The sequence below is a fragment of the Manacus vitellinus genome, unplaced genomic scaffold (assembly GCF_001715985.3).
Source record: "Manacus vitellinus isolate BGI_N305 unplaced genomic scaffold, ASM171598v3 scaffold_5_pilon, whole genome shotgun sequence".
Classification (NCBI taxonomy): domain Eukaryota; kingdom Metazoa; phylum Chordata; class Aves; order Passeriformes; family Pipridae; genus Manacus; species Manacus vitellinus.
Window position 1 is genome coordinate 22,653,776 of NW_021940682.1, and position 24,862 is coordinate 22,678,637.

Here is a 24,862-nt window from a genome sequence, read left to right on the forward strand (position 1 = left end):
AGTTATGCCAGTAGCGATGGAGCTCCATGCACAGCGCAGGAAAAAAGATGTGCTTGCTTAAAGGATTTTTCATGTAATATTAATGTTCCCCAAGGGGCTGTGGGTTCAGAGTAGCCTCAGTACTAGTGTGACTGTGCTTTTCTTTGCACTCCCCTTTTCTGTGGGATTTTATAGCATGATGACCACACCCATGTAATGTGGGGGCATAAAGGATCTCCCTGAAAGGGATGACACTAGCAGTGGAATAACCCCTTCAGTATTATGGGTGTCTTGATTAAAAGAACTGTTTTTCCCATATATGGGCTCTCTCTTTGTTTCCTGACAAATGGTTTTTAGTGGCACAATGTGCAGCTTGCAGCTAGGCATTGCTTCCTCAGTTATGCTGGCAGGTAGAAGTGCTGAGGCTACTGCCAGAGAACTGCTGATTCTGGGTTATTTTAAGCCAGGATTGGCTGCCTAGTATTGTTACAGTCAGCATACTGGCATAACTAGGGAGGCAGTCTGGGGACCAGAGGGACTGGGGGGGAGCAAGGGACTGCTGAGATCAGCCCAGCTATTAAAATGTGTTATCTTTAATATTAAAAAAAAAAAAAAAGCCTCTAGCGTGCCCATCAGAACCAAAGCCACAATTTGCCTACAAGCATATCTGGCGAAGTCCAAATGGTAGCAGCGGTGAAGAAGTTTAAAAATTGGTCTTTTCCTTAAGTTCCTTATTTTTAAATTTTGATTTGAACTCGCTGCATTAATTTGCATTTGATATAAGACACTTTCCTCATGCAGAACTGTCGATAAGTATATGGTCCTTCATAGATGGAAATCCAAATTGTCCCATTTACCTGTGGCAGCACTCATACTGACAACTTGCCGAAAGAAACTGAGAATGTTTTATGCATTTACAGGGATAATCTATAGTTTCTTACTGACTTTTCATACCACTGAATATAAACTATCAGAAATTGTTCTAACTGCTTTTCTACATCATTAGTGTACAAGTAAATAGCCAGCAGCATACGAATGAGTAAGTTATACATTTTTGAGTATTATTTAAAATATACTCATAGAAGTGAATGTAGACAGCTCAAAGAAGCTTGGATGGCCTTCCAGCAAGGTGTATGAGTGGCATTAGCAGCTAATGTCTATGAAGATAAGTAGGCAAAACAAGGAATTAGACCAGATATATTTTTTTTAGGTTTGCATATGTACATAGTAATAACGTCAATATTATGATTTGTAGGACCCTGACAATTCAGAGATGAGTAATTGGATTTTGGCATTAATTACTGTGACTTCACTTTAGATATTGATTAGTTTTTGTAATGTGAGGTGTTGTTTAACTGCATCGAGACAGGCATATCGCTTAAATGCTGTGTACATTTATTTCTACAAAATGGTATTGTAACAGCCCAGCTATGTTCAAAGAATTTACGAAGCCAAGGAGAGGTAATCTGTCTGTTTTGTACTTGTATTAAAGAGAGACTTATTGTATTGGAGAGAGAGTATTTACAACAGCATGTACTGACAGGACAAGGAAGAATGCCTTCAAACTGAAAGAGGGTTTAGATTAGGTGTTAGGAAGAAATTCTGTGCTATGAGGGTGGTGAGGCACTGGAATGGGTTGCTCAGGGAAGCTGTGGATGCCCCATCCCTGGAAGTGCTTAAGGCCAGGTTGGATGGAGCCCTGTGCAATCTGGTCTAGTGAAAGGTGTCCCTGCCCATCACAGGGGTTTGGAACTAGATTATATTTGAGGACCCTTCCAACCCAGACCATTTTTTGATTTTATGATTATTATTATTGTAGGCATATGGAATAAATATTCTATAAAACTGAAGTAATAAATCAAATTGTTACACCTACAAGTTGCCATTTTTTGTCAGTAGAAACAGATAATTTCTCTTTGTGAAACCCAACACAGAAAGGTGGTCAAAAATTGAACTGTACATAGTAAAAGCAAGCTAGAAGAAAAATAAGAAATTACGCGAGCAAATAAGGCTTCAGCAGGATTTCTTGTCCCTGTCTAATGTCCTTTTACCTATTTTGGCCTCGAGTTCTTTTTTATAAGGAGTAGAATGGTGCCCATAAGGCTTGTGAAGGCTGGCACAGGAGAGGGAAAGATGTATAGGACTTGGTCTATCTGCTCAGTGCATTAGCAGGATGAACGATCAGAACGTGGGCAGCTCTTACCTGTGGTCACAGCTTGTGCCCGTGGTAGGATTGGTGCTATAGGCAGAAGAATTGAGTAACAAAGAATATAAGTCATTGTAGGAAACCAGCCTTCCCTAAGTTTGCTGCTTATAGAACAACTTAACTGTCTCCTACTGTCTGTTACGGTGACTTTAAACATGATTCTATTTAGGCTGAAAGTGCTCACACCAAAGCTGTGTTATTTATGCATGTATATGTGTAAATATATAAAACATCCTTAAAACACACCTGTAGTGTTGCAGCAGAATAGCACTTTAAAGTCTTTGATGTTGGATCTGACTCCAGTACAAATGTTCAGCTTAATAAACCAGTTCACTCTTGTTAGAGTAAACCTTGAACATTTTATGTGAGTGATTAATACCTTTGGCTTTTCACTTAGAGGCCTTTCTATTTAAGGTAGAATGGGAAATGCTTTGGTGTTTTCATTGTGATATTCTTTAACATACTTTTAAGTATATTGAAAAATATAGCACCTTGGCAGTAGTTTACCAAAAGTTAAGAAATTTGAGGACAGCTGAATTGTTATCTGTTACTGAGTGCTACAGAAGCACACACAGCAGGTGAGGGATCTAAAAGGAGATGAGTACCAGTTTACCGCAGCCTCGTCTTCTTTCTGCAGATATTATTTGGCTTTAAGGTATTTGTCTATCATTGTTTCTCTGAATGTAGGCAGAATGAATGCTTATTATTTTTAAAATGGTTTGTACAGGTCATGTTTATTTGACATGGGTTGTATTTGTTACATTGCCTCCTCTTCTTCTAGGAAACCCAGCGCTTGCTGGCGGAGCCAGTCCCTGGGATAAAAGCAGAGCCAGATGAAAGCAACGCACGCTATTTTCATGTGGTCATTGCAGGTCCACAGGATTCCCCCTTCGAGGGTGGGACATTTAAACTTGAACTATTCCTTCCAGAAGAATATCCAATGGCAGCTCCTAAAGTACGTTTCATGACCAAAATTTACCATCCTAATGTAGACAAGCTGGGAAGAATATGTTTAGATATTTTGAAAGGTAAGTGCTACTGTGTGCTACTTTCTTTTTATCTTATTAAGTACAGAAATTTTTAAATTGACCCTAAAAAGAGTTTTCATATGTTTAAAGAATATCTTTATCCGGAAAACTTGCTGTTTCTGTAGACTATGGTGAATATGGTGTTTCATAGTGCTATAAATGTCTCTTCAGATAAATGGTCCCCAGCTTTGCAGATTCGTACAGTTCTGCTATCAATCCAGGCTTTGTTAAGCGCTCCCAATCCAGATGATCCACTAGCAAATGATGTAGCTGAGCAATGGAAGACCAATGAAGCCCAAGCCATAGAAACAGGTGATTATCTTATACTTTTTTTTTTCTTGTTTCAGGAATAGCTCTTTACTCACTGGCTGGGGGATGTAAATCCTGACCTCTTGTTTTATGTCTGCAGCTTTGCAGCTTGCAGAAACAATTATTGTGTACTGTCATAGTCCAGGTACCCTACATGTGCCTTAAATATTCTATTTTCAAGCTTGTGAGGCTTGAGTTTTCATGGTTTGAATTTGTTAGCCTGTCTAATTTGCATTTGTGGTAAAATGAAAAAGCACATCACTACTTTTCCTCTAGAGCTTAAGGAACAGATTATCAGGTTCCAAAAAGTACATCTCTTTGATACCTGCTTCTGTTGCAGTCTATAGTGGATCAAATTACTATGTTATGTTATGCCTCTTCACTTTTGGATCCACTGCTGTGTTGGGCTGCTTCTTTAATATACAAAAGTTGACAGCTGCTGGAATTCAAAATTGCACTTTAAAATTTCAGAACTGATATATTTTATGTGCTTGCAGCAGTGATATAAAAAGAGATCTTTAAAAATATGTATTTAAAATTACTTTAATCAAGCCTGAAAAATACATCTTTTCTTAAATGTGTTTCTTTTTCTTTACAGCCAGAGCATGGACTAGGCTATATGCCATGAATAATATTTAAATGCGCTTTGAACATCAAGTGTGCATCACTTCTCCTGTTCTGCCAAGACCTCTTCCTTTTTTTGTTTGCATTTAATGGACACAGTCTTAGAAACATTACAGAATAAAAGCCCAGACATCTTCAGTCCTTTGGTGATTAAATGCACATTAGCAAATCTGTGTCTTGTCCTAATTCACTATTGTACCGCATGAGCAGAGGCTAGAAGTATCATCTGGATTGTTGTGAAATTGTTTGAAAGCAGCAGCACATCTCTGCTTTTAATCATTTTTCCCGTCATGGTTTAAGTATAAGCACTGTGAATGAAGGTAGGCAGGGTTAGCTGCGGGGCTTTTTGTTTTAATTTTGTGGGCTCCTCCTCCCTTTTTATGGTGATGCTAATTGCATTGGTAAAAGCAGCTAACCAGTTATACTTTAGAATATACCCTCTAGCCCAGTCTAACTTAGACGCTGTAGATGGACAAGCTTCATTGTTTGAACAAAAAATGGGAACATTAAACATCCACCACCTTCACTAATAATATTGTGATTCTGCTGTCAAGTGTAGAAAAATCCCTCCAAGAAAAAGCTTGTGACCATTTTGTATGGCTTGTCTGGAAAATCTCCTGTAAATCTTATGTTTTAGTAAAATATTTTTTGTTATTCTACTTTGCCTTTGTACAGTTTATTTTGCTGTGTTTTCATTTCTCTAATGTGACAATCGTATTTAAAAAAATTGAATCCAGAGTTGACAATTTGTCTTCACCAGTCTGACAGATTAAACAGTAAAGAGGTGGAGTTCACAAGGGTTTTTTTTTTTTTTACTTCCGTTTACTGACTTTTTTTAATAGTTTATGTTATGTGGGTGACCTTACCTGGTCAATTTAACATGAAATTGCATTTGGAGTGACTTTTAGAAACAAGTCTGATGTAACAATTGTAACCATAATTTTAGTAATGCGTCTATATGTATTTTCATGGAAATAACCAGAATGAAGTAGGAGGTTGAGAGAAAACGACAGCACTAATTATGAGTATCTACATAACGTCTCATTGCTGATTGTCATCAGATGTTATGCAGCACGGTTTTCTAACTTCTTTAATTCCTGCCCTCTCTTAACATGAAAAACCAGTGTGTAGAACCACTGTTATAGCCAGCTTGTGTATTGACTGATGTCTGCTTAACCACTTACAGCCAGCACCTCATAACACTGGTTTTCTCTACAAGCCTTATTAAACTACTTACTTGAGCAACTGCTCATCTTAAATAGCAACAAAGCTTCTTTATTGGAGGGGAGGAAAGTGATGAACAAATTCCTTCTCATCCTTGTATTTTGTGTATGCATCTTGTCTGGGAACCCAGGATCTTTTCTGGGAACCCATCTAATCGCTTCCCTTCATTTCTTGTGTTTCTGTTCTCTTCGTTTCCCTAAGCCCTCTCCCTCACAAAAACAAACAAACAAACAAAAAAAGGAAAAAATAAAAACTTAAAAGCTTTTGGTGAGGCCAACCTGAAGTGTATAAATGATGGCTTGTAGTGGTTGCAGTAGGGAGTGTTTTGTCATGCAGTTCAGGGGTATGGTTATGTAGTCTGTTGGTATTCTCCCTCTTTCACCTCTTCTTACTCGTGTCATCTGAAATTTCTATAGAATGTGGTGTATTTATTGTGCTCTTATGTAAGATGAAGAATATCTATTAAAAACTACGTTTTCCAACAGACAGTGCTTTCAGTGGTTAGTGACCGGTATTGTCCCTCAGCGTCCTCTGTAACATGGTTGAAGCTTAGTTCAGTATTCAGCTTTTTCACAAAACTGACTTATAAAAAAACTGTGTTGAATGTAAGCCAAAGTTGTGTTCAGGGCTCATGACATGTCCTTCAGCTTGGGTAAGCACCATTAACCCTGCCTTCTCCTTACAAACGAGCGTGTGTTTGGCTTTAGCTGGAGGATGTCCCATAGCTTCTGTTAGCGCGACAACTTTCACTGCAGGCAGCTGAGAATAAGTGAGCTGTAGACTCTGGATTCACTTCTCCTACCTCTTAAAGCTTTACGTTACACCACATATGCAGCTTTCCTCAGCTGTCTCTCGCCCAAGGGTGAGTGACACTCCCAGAGGACAGTCGGACAGTCAGACCCACCTAAGCATCCTGTTTGAAAGTGGCTTTCCCTTCCTTCAGTAGAGAAACTGGACCTGAGCTGGCACTTAAAACAATGAAACTTCATAGGTGGGATGAATCCAGACCCAGATGATGTATATTAAATAATACTTATTTTACTTTTAAACCTGATTTAAGAGCCCTGTATAAAGTCAAACTGGGAATTTCATTCTAGCTTATGCCGAGGAACATGTGAAACTAAATTCTTCAAAGCCAGTTAGGTATAACCTTTTCCTCAGTTAAGCAGGTGTGTATTCCCAGCTGTTACGTGAAACTCAGTTATTTCTGTTACATCTGCCATTGCAGCTGATCAGCAAATGCAGCTATCTTTTAGGGAGCAGTAGTTTTATCTCAGTTTTTAGTATGTGTCTATTGGAAATGGGTTTCCTCTACCATTACTGGTGCTATGTGTCAAATGTCCTAAAATCCTGAGCAAGAGTGATGAATTGCATTTTATATGTTAGTGTTTGGGTAGTAACTGTGTAGCTGTTGAGCCTGGGTTGTCGCATGGGCTCTACAGCCACACATGGAAAATACTTTTGTGGTAGTTTCCTGTAGATCAAGAGGAGGGATTGGAAGGCTTTTGGTTTTGCATAAACATTCAGTGGTGGTTTCTTAATGTGTAGCCATGTTCTCTCATGGATGTGAAGTGTATGATCATTTGGACCTGATGGAACAGGTGTTTTGTATTTTAGCTGACTAGTCTAAACCAAGTGAAACATTGCTTCTATAGCTTTCAAGAAAGTGTATTTCTAACACATCGAGACTATTGTGAAACATCTTAATGGACTAGTGACATAAAAAATTGTGACATCTCTATTTATATACATTCCTTCTTGGGTTGGTTTGGTTGTTTTGGTTTTTTTTTTGAGGGTTAAAGTAAATGTCTGGTAGGTTTTGTTAATAACATGTCTTGACTGTAATGTAATATGACACTGAAATAAAAGGAAGAGTGATTATTCATTACTTAAACACTGAGCTTCATTTAACTGTAGTGGGCTGCCATCAGTGTGCAATGGATTTTCCTACTAGTTTTTAACATCTGGTAAGATAAGGAAGATAACCATGATAACTTCTCTCATAACTCACTTTTCAACTGCTGTGGCTTCTCCCTGCCATAGTAAGGGGAGAGAAGAGCAGCACCTCTGTCCTAAAAACCATCAGAAGAGACTGCTCTGGTACACAGCTCAAAGGATGGTGGGTTTTGGTTTTTTTTGTGTGTGTGTGGTTCCCCTCCCCCCCTTTTTTGGCCTGCATCTGTTTAAATCTGTCTGGTTCAAGACTTTCCTACTTATGTGCAGTTTGGACAATTTCTAGTGCAATCAAATTGATAGATTTAGCTTTGCTAAACTGTGTTACATCATGGCATGGGTTAATAATTACATGCCTACTTTTTTTGTAGAGTTTATTGCAACCTTTCCTGTGGAAGTGTGCAGGAAGATTTTAAAGCAAGTATCTAAATGTTATGTTGCATTGAAGTACATTAGAAAAGTGGCATCAAACAGCATGACTGCCTTACCTGTGGTGCTTTCATAAACTCCCCTCGACACTTAGATGGGGTTAGGTGAGAGCAAGTAGAGTGTTTGTGTGGTTTCTGTCTATCACACTGCATGAACTTTCCCAGATAAAGCGATTGATGCAAATGTGGCATGTAACAGAAGCATTTTTATTACTTCATTTTTTCTGAGAAGGTATATATAATTAATTCACGTAAGAAACTCATCTCTGACTCCACTACTTGTTGCAAGGTTGTTCCAGATACTCTGGTGGAAGCTGGGGTCTTGTCTTCAGAGCTGCAGTGGAGGAGTATTTTTGGTTCAGGCCTTATCTGCACCTTCCTACCCAAGCTGCCTACCAAGGCTTGCAAGCTCAGTTGTAAATCTGAAAGATCTCATGTATGGTGTTCAGTTGTTGCTTGCTGTAGCACATGTGCTTGTCTCAGCCCAAATACCTGGTGTGCCTTCAGAAGTACTGCTGCTGTAGTTTACCCATCAGCTACTCATTTTATATAGATAACACTGAAGGCTGAGGCTGGGTACTGGTACATTTATGGAAGGGTGTCTGTGGTCCCATGTCCCATGCCCAGTTACCAAGGGCAGATAAGACACAGTAAGGTGATTCTAATGGTGTTTTTCCTTCCTTCAGTTGCTTTGCATGTTTGCCTACCTTATTCAAAGACAGGTTATGTTAGTGTCCTACTCAGAAAGGAGGAAAGAAAGAAGCATTCAGGAGGATTAAGCAGTTGAATGATAGCAAAAACTCCCTTAGGACACAAGTCTTGTTATAGCGTCTGTCTGGATCTAATGGGCACTAGGTCACAGTAGGCCAAGAGCAGGGTAAGTGCAGAAGGTGATGGTCTGGCTAGTGTCATGTATTGCTGTATGTGCTTCATTCTGTCCCTCCATCAGAATTGGTGGCAACAAATGAGGGAAAGCTGTTGGGAATGAGTGCTACCACTGAGAGCTGCTGAAAGTGCAGTATGTGCCATTAGGCAAGCAGCAGCTGATCACAGAGCAGGCTCATTCAGTGGTCCCCAGCTTCCAAAACAGCTCTTTGAACATAATTTCCTGCTTACTTGAATGAAGAAAATTGTCTGAGAGCATTGTCTGGGGTGGTACATAGCCCATAGCAAAGAGATCGTCACAGGCAGGGATATGCCTGTGATTGCTGAGTTTGCAGGTTAAAAGGTGATACCATTCCTTGTGTGGAACACTGTCCTAATGTGAATGTGGTGCTGGTTTCATCACTTGAGCTAAGGAGGCATTGCCTTGCTTAATGCCATAGCAGCACTGAGGCCAGAAGAGTGCTGCAAGTAAGAAGGTGAGTTTAAAACAAGGTAAGAAGAGGTAGGTCTGCAGCAGCAGGCTGAACTCTGGCAGCAATTTCCAAATTGGGGTTGGTATTAGACATCTATTCCTTGGAACAACAAAAAAAATTACACCTGAGCCACAAATGGTGGTAGACAGGGGGAATACTTGAGGCAAATACTGTCCTGTTACTCATTTGTCCCCACACTGATGGAAGGGAGGCACTGGGCTAGATGGACTTTTGGTTCAGTCTGATGCAGCTGCTCTCACTGTTATTGTACAGATATTTAATACACATCTGTGCTGTGACTGATATGCATGAAGGTGGCACAAAGATTTGGAGTTAGAAATCTCTTTGGTATGGGCAGCAGCTATGTCAGAGAGCTGTACAGTGAGCTAGGGCAGCAGTGCTGGGTAAGCCCATCAGATGGCTCTTCCACCAGACTAAGTAAAGCCTGAGTCCAAGGACAAGGCAAGAAGTAGGAAACATTAGATGAAAATTAAGTTTAGATGAGATTGAAGACTTTTGCACAAACACTTCTGTTGCAGTATTTGCAATGGAATGACTACATCATCCACAGGACTAATTTAGATTTTATTCTGGTATTTCTCGAATATAAAAAGTCAAAATTCTTACATCGATCTTGAAAGAAAATCCATGCAAGCAGGTCAAAATGTTTACAACTTAATTTCCCCCCCTTCCCTTCAGTTTTCACTTCGTAACCCAAGTGTCCGTCCCTCAGGTTTTTTTCACAGCACACTGTTAAAAGAACAATGCTAGGCTAAGTCAAGGGTGCAGTAAGCACCAAAATAAGAGTTTTCATTTGAACAGCCTCTCTGCAATAGCTCAGTATTTCTTGTGGTGTTTAAAGCACATCCATTTCACTTAATTCTGGCTGCATGTGGTTTTGAACTTTAAGGCTCTTTTTTCTTTGATACCAGCACAATCTTAACTCGTGAGAATCTCAAAACCTAACAGTCACGAAAAGCAGCGGTACAAAGTACACTGACAATTGCAGATGACAACCTGTCTCTTCCCTTTGTCCTCAGGAGAACCAAATCTGGATACATTGTACAGAATTTATAGCATGAGAAAAATCCCAAATCTGTAGGAAATACGTTTGGCCCATCAAAATAGAGATTCACGTAATAACAAAACGCTTCTACATTTAAATTGATAGGTAGTAGAAAAAACTGTAGCCTTCCTATTTTCATTTTTACACAGACCCTTTCTGTTGTCAGATTTCATTAGTATTGAAGCCATACCGCTGTCCCTTTACCACAGTTGTTCCCTGTAGCATAACTGAAGTGTTTTCAGTTTACATTTCAATTCACAAAACACTTATCTTTGAAAGGGAGTAGAAGTCAAACTAAGCAGTAGAAGCTTCATTCTGAAGGTTGCATAGAGACTGAAGAGATTTATACAACAAATGCTGTGTAAAAAAAAAAAAAATGGCACTACTGAACAGCTCAAATGTGTGTGACCAAAAAAAAAAAAATCAAAATATTTATAGGCAATCAACTCTTGAGTTTGTTAGCAACAGCAACACTGTACATTTTACATTATTATCAAATACATAATTCAGGAGTTACAAAATAAGGTCATGCATTACCACTAAATCTCATACAAGCTTGGATTGGTTTCATTCCAAGAATCTGAAATGGAGACAATGCATTTTTTTATGAATAAGAACTCAAAACTCGATCTTGTTTTTGCTTTCACAGACTCAATATAATCTTGTTATAAGAAAACCTGTACAAGTTTGCTCAATTTAAAGTGATAAAATAACTACTGAACAAAAAAGTGAGCATTAAAGTGATCAAAAAAGGGAGCTAAATGATTTACTCTTTTAAAGGCAGCTTCAGAGCCAGAGATACCTTTCTACACCATGGGTATGATTTTAACAAAGATTAGACATTCATCATGCTCAACTCCACCTTCTCCTGTTTCACCTGGCAAAACAGTGCATTTCATAGTTTAAAGTAGTGAGCTGAGCAAATGGTGTCCCATTCTGCATCAGGTTCAGTGTAAAGCAGGCACACCCGTGTGTGCACTAATGAAATAGCAACACTCCTTCCCTGGCCCCCTCCTCACATCTGAAAGGATGGATAAGCTGTTGGCAATACTTCCACCTTTAGGTGCACCTGAACAGTTGCATGTTCTTTCCAGTTCTGGAAGTGACCTGGACCAGGAGCTAAGAGAGATGGAAAGGAGCATCCTATCCACCATTTCAGAAGTCTTCAGCTTTGTGGCTCATGCCTCTTGTCAGTAGTATTTATGCCTCTTCAAAGAGAGCAGCATTAAGAGATCAGATCATCTGTCTCCCTAGTTTCACTGCATTTACATATGGCACAAGATTGGTTTTCTAAGAGTAACTTGTGGCAACAACCTTTTTTTCCTAAAAAAGTGTAACAGCACAAAAAAATTCATAGCAGCATTTTCCACAATTTGTGTTAAAAAAGTAGAAGTTAACCATTTGTGTATTGAGTAACAAAAGGTTTAAATTACATTTATTTTCCATTTTACACTCACTATTTACTAGGTGGACTATTTACAAAGGTTCAAATGTTATATAAGAGAATGAGCTTTACCCAGAATTAACTTCACATGTGAGGTAGTGGTCTACCTCAACCTCTGTTTTGGCTGGATATAAAGGAGGTACAGTTGGGTTTAGATCCTAGAAAAAATTCAGAAGTAGGAAGTTTATGTGAATTAGACTGTGTTCTTGTAGAAGAAATCATGCACACACACACATATGGAGAGAGAGAAATCCTATGGTAAAAACATTAAGACCAACAGCGAATTTCATTTTAATCTTTATGGCTGAAGAAGAGGAAAAAATAATTAAGAACAGGGTAGTTGTCAGCTGTACCTCATTTATTCCAACTAACTTTTAATCAAGAGGCCAGCTTTTAGTTGAAGAATCTAAAGAAATTGATGTTAAAACACTAGAGGTGAAGGATTTAATAATTAACTTAAAATTGGGGTTTTTAGCACACCCACCCTCTAAATAAGACAAAGGAGTATTATTTCCCTACTAGTGTAGTAAGTATCCTGTCTCAAGCCTGGGAGGTAGCATTACGAGCTCCTTGCAGGGCAAGACACCTCAACACATGGTTGCTAATAGACACCTTTGTAACGTAATGGTGCCCCCTGGCTAAGTCTTACTTTCTTCCAAACATTTTAAAATTGTAACAGACTGCAGGAACACTACATGAGATGCTTCTAATTGAAGATTAGAAGTTTTTGGAACCTGCAGAGTAATTATACCACAAACAAAACATGTATCAATATTAAAAGGAAAAAAGTGGGTGGAAGAAGGATCTACAATGCTTTTCACACAAGTCTTCTCACAGTTCATCAGTTGACCAAGTTTTGGTAGCTGCAAGACAAAGTTATTTTTCTTGCTCTAGTTATACATTACATGAAGATTGCATAGGACAAGGCAACCTTTTGGATAACTGAGGCAAGCAGTGCTTAGTGTCGGTATCCTTTGCTCTTGACAGGCTGAATGTGGTTTAGTGCTTTATTGTAGTCACCCTTATGCATCTCTGCCTTCAGCACATCCATTTACTCAATTACTGCCAGCTTAAGATCCTAGCACTTCATCTGTGGATACCAAATAAGAGTTTAGTAAAAGACTATTTGCTCAAGCTTTAACTACTGACTAAAACTCACAAGTCTTAAATAAGCTGAACACCACTGAGATGCATATTTTATTTTAGCAGATATGGAAATTTATATACTCAAGTTTTTTTTTTAAATGGCCTATTAAGGCATCTTAAAAAAATCCCTATATGGCTTTGGTTTGCTGAAATACTATTTTACATTGTTAAAAAAGAAAAACATGTTCAAATAAATTTGACATTATGACACATTCACATATTTCACTTAGAACGGACAGTTATACAGATGCCTACATGTGATCACAGATGTCTCCCGACGTGATGGCATGAATAAAAAGGTAATCCAAATGTTTATCTCACAGTAGAGGGCAACCCAGAAGTCTGTGCAGAAGTGACATATAGGGAGTTGTTATCTGAAAGAGGGGGAACCCCAGAGTTTCCATTGGTGGGTGAACAGCTCAGTTTCAGTTTTTCCAAATACTCTGCATGAACAGGCTTGTGACACTGAAGGACCTTGATTGCATCTTCTACTTTGAACCATTCTCTTTTCCTTCCTGAATGAGGAAGAACAGAATTACAAAATTTAAACAGCACCATTGGTTGCTACCTAGTCATTCACTTTTTCTCAGTTCTTTAGAAGCTGAGGTTATCAGGTAAAAGAGAGTGAAAAGACCTTGAAACAACTGATGAATGCAAGAGATTCACTCTTGCAAGCTTACTAAAATGCAACTCATAATAAAGCCTCTGAGATAACACTCTTGAAGATGATGCTGGACAGAAACTCATGACTGTTCATATGCTCCAAAAGCCACATCTAGTCATTAGAGGAAAGGATGATATAATTTAAATTACTTCATACTGCCTTCCTACGTTGTCATGCCTAGCAGAAAACCAGTCTTTAGACTGAACACGCATGCATGAAGTTACAGAAGAATGAGTTGGTCTGATGTCAAAAGCAGAGTTACATACTCAAAAACCTCCACATATATCCATGTATGGAGTTACTGAGGTTAGCATAACTTTTAGAAAATAATACACCTTATACCAGAAATATGCTTATATTATAAAGTTTCAAGACTTAATTCTACTGTGATTGTTCTAGGACCATCTTTTTTTTATTTTTACAAGTCAGTCCTTCAAAATTCAAGGTCTCTGAAAATACTTACAGACAAGGTCAAGGATAGTATTATTAAAAGTGGGATTAATTCTATTTTTCATTTGGTTTTACAGCATTACAAGTACTATGCTTGAACATATATAAACTGCTTGTTTAAGATCAAGCATATCAGACAGCAAAACATTCTACTTTTTAAGGAAAAAACAATTTAGCAGTACAGTATTTGGCCTTTAAAAAATTATAAGCTGTGTCTCGAAGTAATAATGATGTTTATTCCATCATAATACTTAGAACACTCTAATATAATTTAAGAGTAACACAATGTGTTGGAAGCAACCCTAGTTATATGTGTACTAAAGAGCGGAAGAACAGCATCCAATAACTTCAGTTTCTAGAACAGAATTGGTATTCCCCCCAGTTACACAAGTTGCTTTGGAAAAAGGAAAGAAGTCTGCTTAATACATTTGTAAGTGTAGCATGAGGACAGAGAATTAATTTACCTATATTAACTGAATCCTCCCAGTCTTCCAGTATTTCCGTCACAGTAAGAACATAAACATATGTCCTATGCTTCCGATCCTGGTTCTGCTTGAATATTAGAAGTAGAAGTTTTAATTCTCAGCAAAACTTACAGATTTACCACAACTATAAGATTAAAAATTACTTACCTGTAAAGGATACTTGCCAGCAAACCCGGCTTTTATTTTAACTAAACAAACTTCTGTACTGATGAGACCCAAAGTGATGGGAAAACAAAAGTTTTATTTGAAACAGCTATTCTGTTCTACTAGGTTAAGAAACCCCAACCAAGCCAAAGACAACGCAAACAATTTTGAAGATTGTGAAGTTGTGACCAAAGTATGTTCTTGGTCATCCAGGTCATCTACACAATGTTGGCTATAAAGTTTCACTCAGTAAGTGAGGCAAATTAAATAGGCTGTGCTTGCACTCATGACGAATGCAAAAATCATCACCAGGTCTTGCTCACTTGACGCGTGTGCCACAACTGCAGCACTAACACCACTTTAGAAGGCACGTGTTTTGCACAAGGCAGGTCAAACACAGACTGACAGAGGTGGTCTGCTCAGGGCAAGGCTGCTGTGCTGCAGCCAAGTCCATACAAGGCTGGCATGGACATAACTCCCTGCTAGCTCCAAAGCACGCTAGTGGCAGTGTCTGAGGTGCCGCCTGACTGATCAAACCATCCTTCTACTTGGAAAAGGGCCGAGCTCCTAAAAAACCTAGGAACATCTACAATTACAACTATATTAAGAATCAAGAGATGTTATGGCCTAGCTCCCCTTACAGATAGTTGTATCCTTGTTCCTCTATTTGTTCCTACTTAACTCTGTTTCACTACAAGCTCAATATAGTTTTAGACTGTTGTGCTTCACTAGGAAATAAAAATTTTAAGAGAGTTCTTTGTTAGTATCACTATTACATGGAATAGATACATCTATACCATGTACCCTTTCTGGCTGCAGTTCTACAACAGAAGGATTCAGCAGCAGCATTGATTTCCATCTTTGCTTAGTTCCGTCCCCAGGTCACAAGGTGTGGCCCCCTCAGTGGTACTAAAACCTGTTTGTGGGGCCATGTTGTGAAACTGAAGTAGGGCCTTGATTTAAATTAGAAGTAACCTAAAAAAGTGACATAACACAGATTTTTCTCTTCTGGTCTAGCTGGTGGTTGATGCCTTCAGAAGAACATACAGCTCAATTACCAATGAATCACCATCCTTTGCAGCCCTCGTTTTAAGGCAAGAACATGATAGGTATCCTGGGTTTTTTTTAGTCTGAGCTGGGAAATGGAAAATACTTCTGTAGACTGACCAGGAGAGTTAAAACACAGACAAGTTAATATATAGGACCATCCAGTTGTACTCAAACCCAAAACACATCAGAAAAAAGGCGAGTGCTACTAACTACAAACAGGAGCTTCTCCAGTCTTGTCATGGCTTCCATACTTCTCACAATGGGAACACCTATATCACTGTATCAACTAGTAAGTAGTTGACTAAGTAATATTTCAGACAGGAAATCCCTGTCAGGAATACACTACTTCTGAAAGCTGGGTGAAGATTTGTACCTAACTGAGACTAAGGGACTTCCACTTAACATACAGCACAACATAATAACACTGGATGTTTTAGGAGCTGACGATTACTAACACCAGTCTACTTCTGTCTAGAACCTGAGCAGAAGTGGGCAACACTAACACTAAAAGAGAGTTCTATCTAGCATGCATCTTCTTGCTGTCAATAGCTCTGATTCTGATGTTTACACTACGAAATAGAAGTTTTGAACTACATAGTTTGCTAAAGGTTAGATTTATCTGTTATCCAAAGCCTTAGCCTTTTTAGTGAATCAAAGCCATAATGAGATACTTCATAAACAGACCCATCAATTTAGCTGTGTGAAAGTTAGGGTTAAATAGTTTCAGCAAAATCTAACCAGGGAGGAAAAGTCAAAAAAGCACCCCAAAGAAGGCAGGTGTGATATTTTAAAAATCCTAAATCTGTCAATGTTGTTGTTGTTTTGGTGGTGGTTTTTTTTTCCATTTTTGTTTGTTTGTGGTTTTGTTTTGTTTGTTTCTTGTGGGTTTTTTGTTAGTTGTTTTTTTTTGTTGGTTTGTTTTTTTTTTTTGTTTTGTTTACATCTAGGTGTTGTTCAAGTACTAATTTAATCTTTCCAGTAAAGGTCCAAAATGACCCTGAGATGAGCTCAGTTGGTTAGAGCATGGTGCTACTAACACCATGGTCGTGAGGCTGATCCCTGTATGGGCCATTCACTTACGAGCTGGACAAGATGATCCTTTTACGTCCCTTCCAACTCAGAATATTCTGTGATTCTGATTCTGTGAAATTGGTGTAAGTACTTTGAAATCTTCCTATTCAAATCTTCATACATCGCGTAACAACTAAAGTCAGTCAACTGTCTAATGTAGCACGTCCAGACGCATTGCAAAAATTGCAAAATTATAGGAAGGTAATACTTATGAACTTAAGTCTGATGTTGCAGTTTATCAATTTTCACAAAAAGACACAAACAAAAACCCATTGTTTTTTAAAACTTAAAAGAAATAGCTCACCTCAAATATCCCAAGTAGTCTGCCTAGCTTTCCCTTTACTCCAGCCTACAAAACAAACAGGAAAAAGCGTTAGCGTGCGGTATTAATTTAAAAAACTAAAATATCAGTACCATTCTCCTACATTAATTAGCATGCTCCTCCTTATTAGGGCTATTTAAGCAAGTGTTTTAACTAGATAGTGCTGCACTGCTTCTGAAGTTTCTAGATTTAGAGTACTTACGAGTAGTAGAGAACAGAAGCTTGTCCTAACGAGTGGATCAAAGAATGCATAAATCTTTCAAGTTTTCCATCCAGACTAAAATACTGTATTACTTACCACATTCTTTGTGTACTGTATTTTATTAAATAGATAAATGATATCCAATACTGAAATAATCCGGGAAAGTAGATAGGACAAGAGATAATTTCAAGTAGTATAATAACTGATCTAGAGAAGCAATGCTTGAAACTCCATTGCTATTTTACATAGAAACTTATTTACAAGTTTTCACAATACAATAACAAATTAAACTGTAGGTAATTGCATGGATCTTGCAACATAATGATTTCATGTGTGCTGGTTTTTATATAAAAGTGTAGCTTTTGGCATGTAATTTGAAATCCAAATTTATATCCCTGATTCTCTACGTTTTTGAACTCTTTTTCTAGCTGGTAATATTACAAAAGGCTTTAAATTCAGAGTTTTACTCCAGCATTTTAAAACAATCCCTGTGTGTATCAGCCTGTGCTTAGTGATTTTTATCAATCCAGTTCAGGTGGTCATTACTTTCTACTAAGATTCTAAGGTTTGCTTTTGTAAAAGTAATATATAATGCCTTTTCCAACACACATAGCTTATGTCGTCCATTAATTCTAAACAAAACTCAGTCCATATGCCTGAGACACAAAGGCATATGTTGCCTACTGGCAGACAAAGCCATATTTAGATTTTGTTTTGGCTTGTTGTATAACTGATATTTAAAACAGGGCTTCCTAGCACTAAGATGACATTTTCTAATCTTTAGTCTTTGCTTCCAGCTTTAGCCAGAGACAGTTATTGATGTCTTACGTCTTTATATAAAGGAACCATATGGATCTTAATTACATTTTAATGAGTACCTCTGACAAATCACTGGACAGGCTTTAGCAATAAGTCTAATCAAAGTATTACAAGTGAATGTTTTCTGTGACTGTCTTTTTAAAGAAAGCAGATGGCTGGTGATATTTATTAAGCCGTTTTGATAAAGGAAGTCTGATCTCAGCCCGTGCAACTCAAACATTTTGCTAATCTAGAGCAAGAGCTAGACAAGAAGTTAATGCAAAACTACGTACAATATTCTGTTTGTCTGCTGTGATGACCTGTAGAGCTCATGAAGCTGAAATACATAACTAGACCTGCTGGATAAGTGATTAGGCAGCACATTAATTAGAAAAGTGGCAGGCCCTTATTTTGGTCTGAAAGAGTAAGCTATGCAACAACAGGTACTAAAGACTGCTTGTGCTTTACATTAGGTAATGAAAAATCACTTATAAGCCTAAAGGAACATGATGAGGAAACATTAAAGTTTCACTGATCAGTCCTAATTTCCTCAACATTAGAGTATCTTTTAAAAAAGAGAAGCAGAACCTAAAAGACAACAAATTTATGCTTCAGTTCTCAATTTTTGCTTTTCTCATTCAGCACTATCTAGAATTATTATATCCTTCAGATTTCTACATTGTGGCAAAGTGAACAACTAGAAAAAGCAGTTTCCCATTATCCTGTTCCATCAAAAGCACACGTGAATCTGTGGGATTAGTGTTTTGTTTTGTTTTTTTTTTTAATACTTTAACTGTCCAAGTGTGCAGCTTTAGCTGCACAAGTTCTGTAACTTCATTTATCTCCTGAAGTTGCAGCAGAGAAGATCGTTTAATATGCTTAAATATATGGCATAAAAGCATGACAGCAAGGCTAGTACAGACTCTGAAGTTTCTCAAATGTTAAAATAAGCTTTTCCAAGTACTAGGAAACTGCACTAAAGGAGACTATGCTCCATCAGAGGGAGAAAAAAAAATAATGACTCCTCACCTCAAACCCAAATAACTGCCTCCCCAGTCCGTGATCCCAACCTCCCCTCAAACTTTTAATATTCTTTAACCCTTTTAGAAGTCCTGGCCAAGGCCTTATTTACATTATAAAGATTTTTGAAGGCAGGTCTATGGCAACAGGACTGTGGAAGGACAAAATCTCATCATCAACAGACAGAGTAGGGCTTCTCTGAGTTGCTAAGTGAGAGTCTGACAACTAGTATTTAACACGTGGCAAAACCACCACGACCAGCTAAGTTTATCAATACTGAACATCTTTCATATACAAGTTTTTTCAACTTATTAGCACCCCATAGTAACAATATGAATTTATCAATGTAACTCTAAGTGGAATTTATTTAACAGTTTCTTCTTTCTCCCTCCAAGGAAATCAGTTGTTTAAACAAATACTCTTAGCTGAGTAATTCAGAATGAAGTGATTAGAAGAACTCCATTACATTAACTGTAAAAACTCTGCAAAGCTTGTAATGAAACTCTGGTGCAACCAGATGTTACTATATAAATGTGATTACTGTCACTGATGTCTAGTTACTCTCTAGCCAAGGATACATGCTTCCAAAATGTAGCATCATTCCTGCAAACAGCAGTGTCTTTTGAAAACCTCTACACCCACAAGTGTAAAAAAGGTAGTAATTAGAAATCCCATGATTTTTCTCTGAAAGTAATATATTCAACTCAATAATCTTCATAGTTTTAAAAGTACCTTAGTTTTGACACGTTTTGAAGGAACTACATTACAATAAGAACTTGAAGGAAATTTTTTTGTTAGCAAAAGCACTTAAAAGATCATTGTCAAAAATTTAAGTGCCAGAGGACCAAGAAACGCTTCAGCTTTATCCCCAGAATGTCAAATGAAGTTCCCCATTTCCCACTAGTAAGCTTCTAATCCAATGCACTGGTTAAGTTCTAGACTTTGAAGCATTTTGCCTCCCATAAAAACATACTTCTTCCTTTGGTCTTTATGTACCCATGGCTGTTAAAATATGGCTCTTCAAGTAAACAGAAACCTATAGGCTGCTCTAAGTGTGTGAGGAAGTCTGAACTTTGGGAGAAAAGTCTGAAAACCCCTCAGCACTACTTCTGACAGGCAAGCTGTTAAATTAAGCGCTACACTTCCCCAGAACAATTACCTAAGGAAGTCTGAGTACTATGGAAATAAGACCCCAAATCTGAATTTCATGCATATATTTTAGCATTAGTCTAAATCCAACCACAAGAGGGAAAACTATCCACCTCATCCCATAATCTTTCTGGCCTGGAGGTCATTCCTGCTGGCAGCTCTAGAGGTACTGCAGTCTCAGATGTGCGTCAGACTTGTGTTTATCCTGTAGATGGAGCAAGAGTCATGCTGCAGTTTAATTTTTAAGCTAACAGTCTACCGGGGCAAAAAGTTGCTTAAAATCTGAAAAATTTGAGTTATTTTTAACTCTGGGATGTGTCGGATAGTACTTTAATGGCTACACTCCTGAAAGCACAGTGCAAGATTAATCCTGCCCCTTTTTTGCATATTCTTATAAAACAAAGCATTTCACTGTATCTGCCATAATCTTTCAGCTGAAAGGGTGCTTTATTAATTTATTCCTGAGGTGTCTACCTAGTCCTACTCTGTAGCATCCAATCATTTTTAAAATATCAGATGCTCACTGGAGCTGATTCCTCTATTTCCTGTGAGAGGTCTTAGATAATATTACTGCCATTTTCACTGTTGCACCAGATTAACCTTCAGGATCAGCCTCTTCTTCTCAGAAGCTATATTCACACAGGTCTGGAAATTGCATATTTTCTAGTGGGCATTTCAATATACCACTAAATACAAACAAAGCAAGAGTGTTTTTTGTGAGATGGAGCAAGAAAAGGGAGTGAGAGGGTGCTCCTCCATTGACAAGGCTGGACATCATCAGCTTGCCACTCATTTGTATCATTTTTCTTTTAACAGTGCACGTGCAATCAACTTACTTTCATCTTTCATGCTATGCAATTAAAGACTAAGCTCCAAATTCATTAACAGAGTAGCTCCTCATTTAGAAAAGGTTTAATACCTTTAATACCCTTAGATTGCTTTATACTGTAACTTGATTTTGGTACTTTGCTTTCAGGTTTGTAAATGTTTATTGTATCTAAATAATTAAGATAGTCTGTCAAGTTCTTGTAACCTACGAAATGTCAGACAAACTTAAATGAAACATACTAAATATTCAGTAGAGGTAAAACCCCATATCACTAACATGAACAGAACTTAAGGATGAAAAAAAAATCTGGAGTCATGTACACAGGGAGACTATGAAACAACTGCTGTCCATGTAGATTTGATCTTTGCTTGGGTTTTAAAACAAAGATTTTAAATACACTACTGTTGGTGTCAAAGTGAGGGATATTTAAAGCCAGTGGGCTATCAGCACTCCTACCATTCAGAAATGCCATTATAGCACTATGATTTTATCCATTTAAATAAACTAATAGAAACCAATGCTTAGTTTGTGCATGACCCAATACTGAAGAAACATTTCAAACCAGCGCCAATGTGTGTTCTTTGCAGTTTATTCATTCACAAAACTCTTAACAGTTCACTGTACTGTAACCAGCTTGCCAGGTGACATTGACCTCAGTATAAAAATAGAAAGGACACCTACCTCTAGAAAGGTCAGTATGAATTTCCATGGCTCAAAACCCTAAATAGACCTGTTTTTATTTTAAATATGGCACTTTCCAATCTTGTGGAAGCACTTAAGATTCAAGAATATGTAGTTCAAGAATATTTTAATTTAAGGTATGAGCTTTTAAGGCTGATCAGCTACACAAGCTATTAAACCCCAGAAACTCTGAAGGTGTAGAACAAATGTCACCAAATGATTTTTGCTTATTAAAGCCTCTAGCCTTTGAAAAGTCTTTATGTGCTTGCAAGCACAGCTCAAGGCTGAACATGGCAGGCACTTTGTGTTGTACTCCAGATTATCATAAAAAGCATAGTCCATTGAAGATCATCCATTCTTCACCATCAGAGAAAAACTCAAACATATGACTATAGTTCAGTCAGCTCTAGTTTGACATGGAGTTGGCACTTTACTATCGCTCATCTTGGGCTATGCCTTAGGTCAGATCAGCAATTAAAACTACTAGTGTTCACAAGAACCCTGAGCACAGGACCATGCTTTTTAATCCCACCCATTGAACTTGTGGCAGTGGGAAGTGCCTGGAGTTTCTCCAGAGGTGCTACTACTGCTTAGAAGCCTAAATATTTGCTGACTCATTCCTAGAATCCTAACTCTTTGCTCCTTTCATATGGACTGCCTTGTAGCTGAGTATGTCTTGTGTAGGTCTAAACTGGCTCCTCCAGCAGAACTGAACACTGTACAGAACAACTTTGATTGAGTGAGGCTTATTTATGCTTTAACCTTGCTGCATGAAGGCTGCTAAGAGCACTGAATAGCAAACTAGTCTGTTCCCTATATAAGATGGGAGGAGAATCATTGACTCACAGTTCAGAGATCTCATTTTGACACTGAATAGCAGGCAGCATTTGGTCTAAGTCACATCTACATCAAGTTCCTAAGCCACGACAACACAACAGAACCAGTCTTAAGGCTAACCAAACTAAACCACTAGATAGCACAGCTAATAAAAAAAAAATGTCATTCCACATACAAATTAGCAAGAACATTAATGTATTTTGTGAATAGCAGTAGTCAAACTGGAATGAGAAAAATGTTTAAGACTAGTAGAAATCCTGTGGTTCACTCACTTGCCAGGATGCATCCCCTTTCTGTAAAATCTTATACCCCTTATTTACAAGTATGACATTCTGATTTTTCTTTCAGTTTTACTTGGCTTAAAGTAACATTTAACATTTTTGACAGTTTTCCTAGGAAAAATAAATAGCAAATGAAACCCCAGAATTTTGAATTTGAAATTTAAGCATTGTACTGGAGTGGGAAACTGCCTGAATTCATCACAACTTAAAGCTCTGTTTTGCCTAGGCATAGGAGCAGAGACAGAAAGGCAAACTATGGTGCTTGCTTTATAGATAAACAATCTTAAATGTATGAATTCTCAACTGCTCAGATAGATCAGCTTCTAATCTGCTTAGCTTGGAATGTCCTCAAGGCTCTCTTTATTTCTCTTTTTTATGCAGATGCACATTGATGGTTAGTTCATCTTCAGTCCATTCTAGAAGAGATGCGACTCAAACATTTTCTTCACAAACACAGAAATGTAACGCTACTAGAATATGTCATTTGGCATAAAGCCACAGTTTCACTTCCATTAAGTGTTTTCACTGTAGACAGAAATTTAGTTATGCAATGAAAGAGTGCTGGGAAGCAAGCTAAGTTAATTAGTTCACCTCACCACACCATACCCCAGTTCTAACATAGAACTACAGCTCTTTGAATTTGACAACCACATAGGTCTCAGTCAAATACTGGATAAAAGAGGCAGTTGCCTCTTCCTTCTTTGTTCCCATCTGAAGATAGCAGTGGGAAAAAGCAGCTGTTTTGTTTTTGTTTTGTTTTCGTTACCTCTTCATACACCTCTCTCACGGCTGCTCCCCCTGGCTCTTCTTCTGGTTCCATTCCTCCACCTGGTACAATCCACTGATCTGGGTATCGGCTACTGCTTACCAACAGCACCTATAAATAATTGCAAGAGACTGTTAAATACAGCTCACAAGTCAGGAATATTGCTACTATCTGCTTTTTCAGCAATGCATTTATGCACCTAGCCAGGTGGATTGCAGACTTTAGAAATGAAACATAATAGGCAACCAGTAGTTGTAAAAAAGGTAAAATAATTTACATCCAGTCTTTTTAAAACAACTTAGTCAAGACAATGTCGTTGCAATCTCTTTGTACAAACACTTTCATTGGATGCTTAGACACAATGTGAAAAATACAGAAGACATTATGCACAGGAATGAAGGCATACAACAAAAATCTAGTAACAACTCTCCAATACTGAGCAAGTCTTCAGATCATATAGATGGTAAAGCATGAAAATTAAGATATTAATGAAGTTAAATTTCACATAAAAGTGTAACTAATTCTTCTGGAATGTCATCTTTTGGATAAAAAAAGAAAGGACTTCTGAGAATAATTCTAATTTTTAGTCTGAAACAAGCTTCCTTTTATGTTACTGAAGTGTTACGTTAGTATGACATGCTTACAATATTGCATAACTAAAATACAAGGAGAGCACTTCATTGGCCTTTCTCCAATTTGGCTTCTTTTAAACATTTATGTAAGAGGAAAAACCACAACACATTGAATTTGATTTTTAAATTTAATAAAATTTTTTTCCCAAGACACTTTAATTTCACTTATTTTGACTCTAACTTGGTCCTATCCTTGATATGCACTAATTTAACCCCCCTTGTCTATAGGGCCTGTCCTTCATAATATTCAGAGCTGAAAAGATTTTATCTACCTGTCCAGCAAACTGGAATGCCTTGTATTTGGAGTAATTTTGCAATAGAAATTGATGAAAATAAGACCTTGATTCAGGACCACATGGAAATAAACAGTTTAACTGGTATTTGAGACACATCCCAATTAGTAAGACACAGTCATCTGTGTAGTAAAACACTTCATATTCTAGGGAATACTTATATAAACTCTACCCTGAAGTCAAAGGACAACTGTGGAGAGTATAAGGGCAGGGTCAGTGCTCAAATCTTTAACAGCAATTAAAAGACTAGCAACAAGAACCTCAGTCTAAAGGTTAAAGTTTTAACTGGTGCCAGAAAACTGAAGTGACAGTCCCAGGCTTCACCAACTACCTTTATGGACTTTAAACTTATCCCCTGCTGGATTAAGTAGGAAAATGACTTCCTGATGACAGCAACAGTGAAGTGATTACCACTTATACTAT

General features: G+C 37.8%; 2 protein-coding genes across 3 annotated transcripts; one reads left to right on the forward strand and one right to left on the reverse strand.

The window, feature by feature from the left end:
* Nucleotides 1–2,152: 2,152 nt before the first annotated feature.
* UBE2N (ubiquitin conjugating enzyme E2 N) lies at nucleotides 2,153–7,251 on the forward strand. The gene is made up of 4 exons (XM_029963438.1): nucleotides 2,153–2,206; nucleotides 2,967–3,213; nucleotides 3,385–3,525; nucleotides 4,121–7,251. The coding sequence occupies exons 1-4, from the start codon at nucleotides 2,153–2,155 to the stop codon at nucleotides 4,159–4,161; spliced, it is 483 nt and encodes a 160-aa protein (XP_029819298.1). The 3' UTR covers nucleotides 4,162–7,251.
* Nucleotides 7,252–9,673: 2,422 nt separating this feature from the next.
* Nucleotides 9,674–23,770, reverse strand: NUDT4 (nudix hydrolase 4). 2 transcript variants are annotated; one of them, XM_008934652.2, is made up of 4 exons: nucleotides 23,515–23,770; nucleotides 16,934–16,978; nucleotides 14,344–14,431; nucleotides 9,674–13,280 (listed from the first exon to the last, which is right to left on the reverse strand). In XM_008934652.2, the coding sequence occupies exons 1-4, from the start codon at nucleotides 23,566–23,568 to the stop codon at nucleotides 13,078–13,080; spliced, it is 390 nt and encodes a 129-aa protein (XP_008932900.1). In that variant the 5' UTR covers nucleotides 23,569–23,770; the 3' UTR covers nucleotides 9,674–13,077. The 2 variants fall into 2 exon arrangements, with proteins under 2 accessions (XP_008932900.1, XP_008932899.1); XM_008934651.2 differs by having other exon boundaries at nucleotides 14,344–14,428; nucleotides 23,515–23,621.
* Between the last annotated feature and the right edge of the window lie 1,092 nt (nucleotides 23,771–24,862).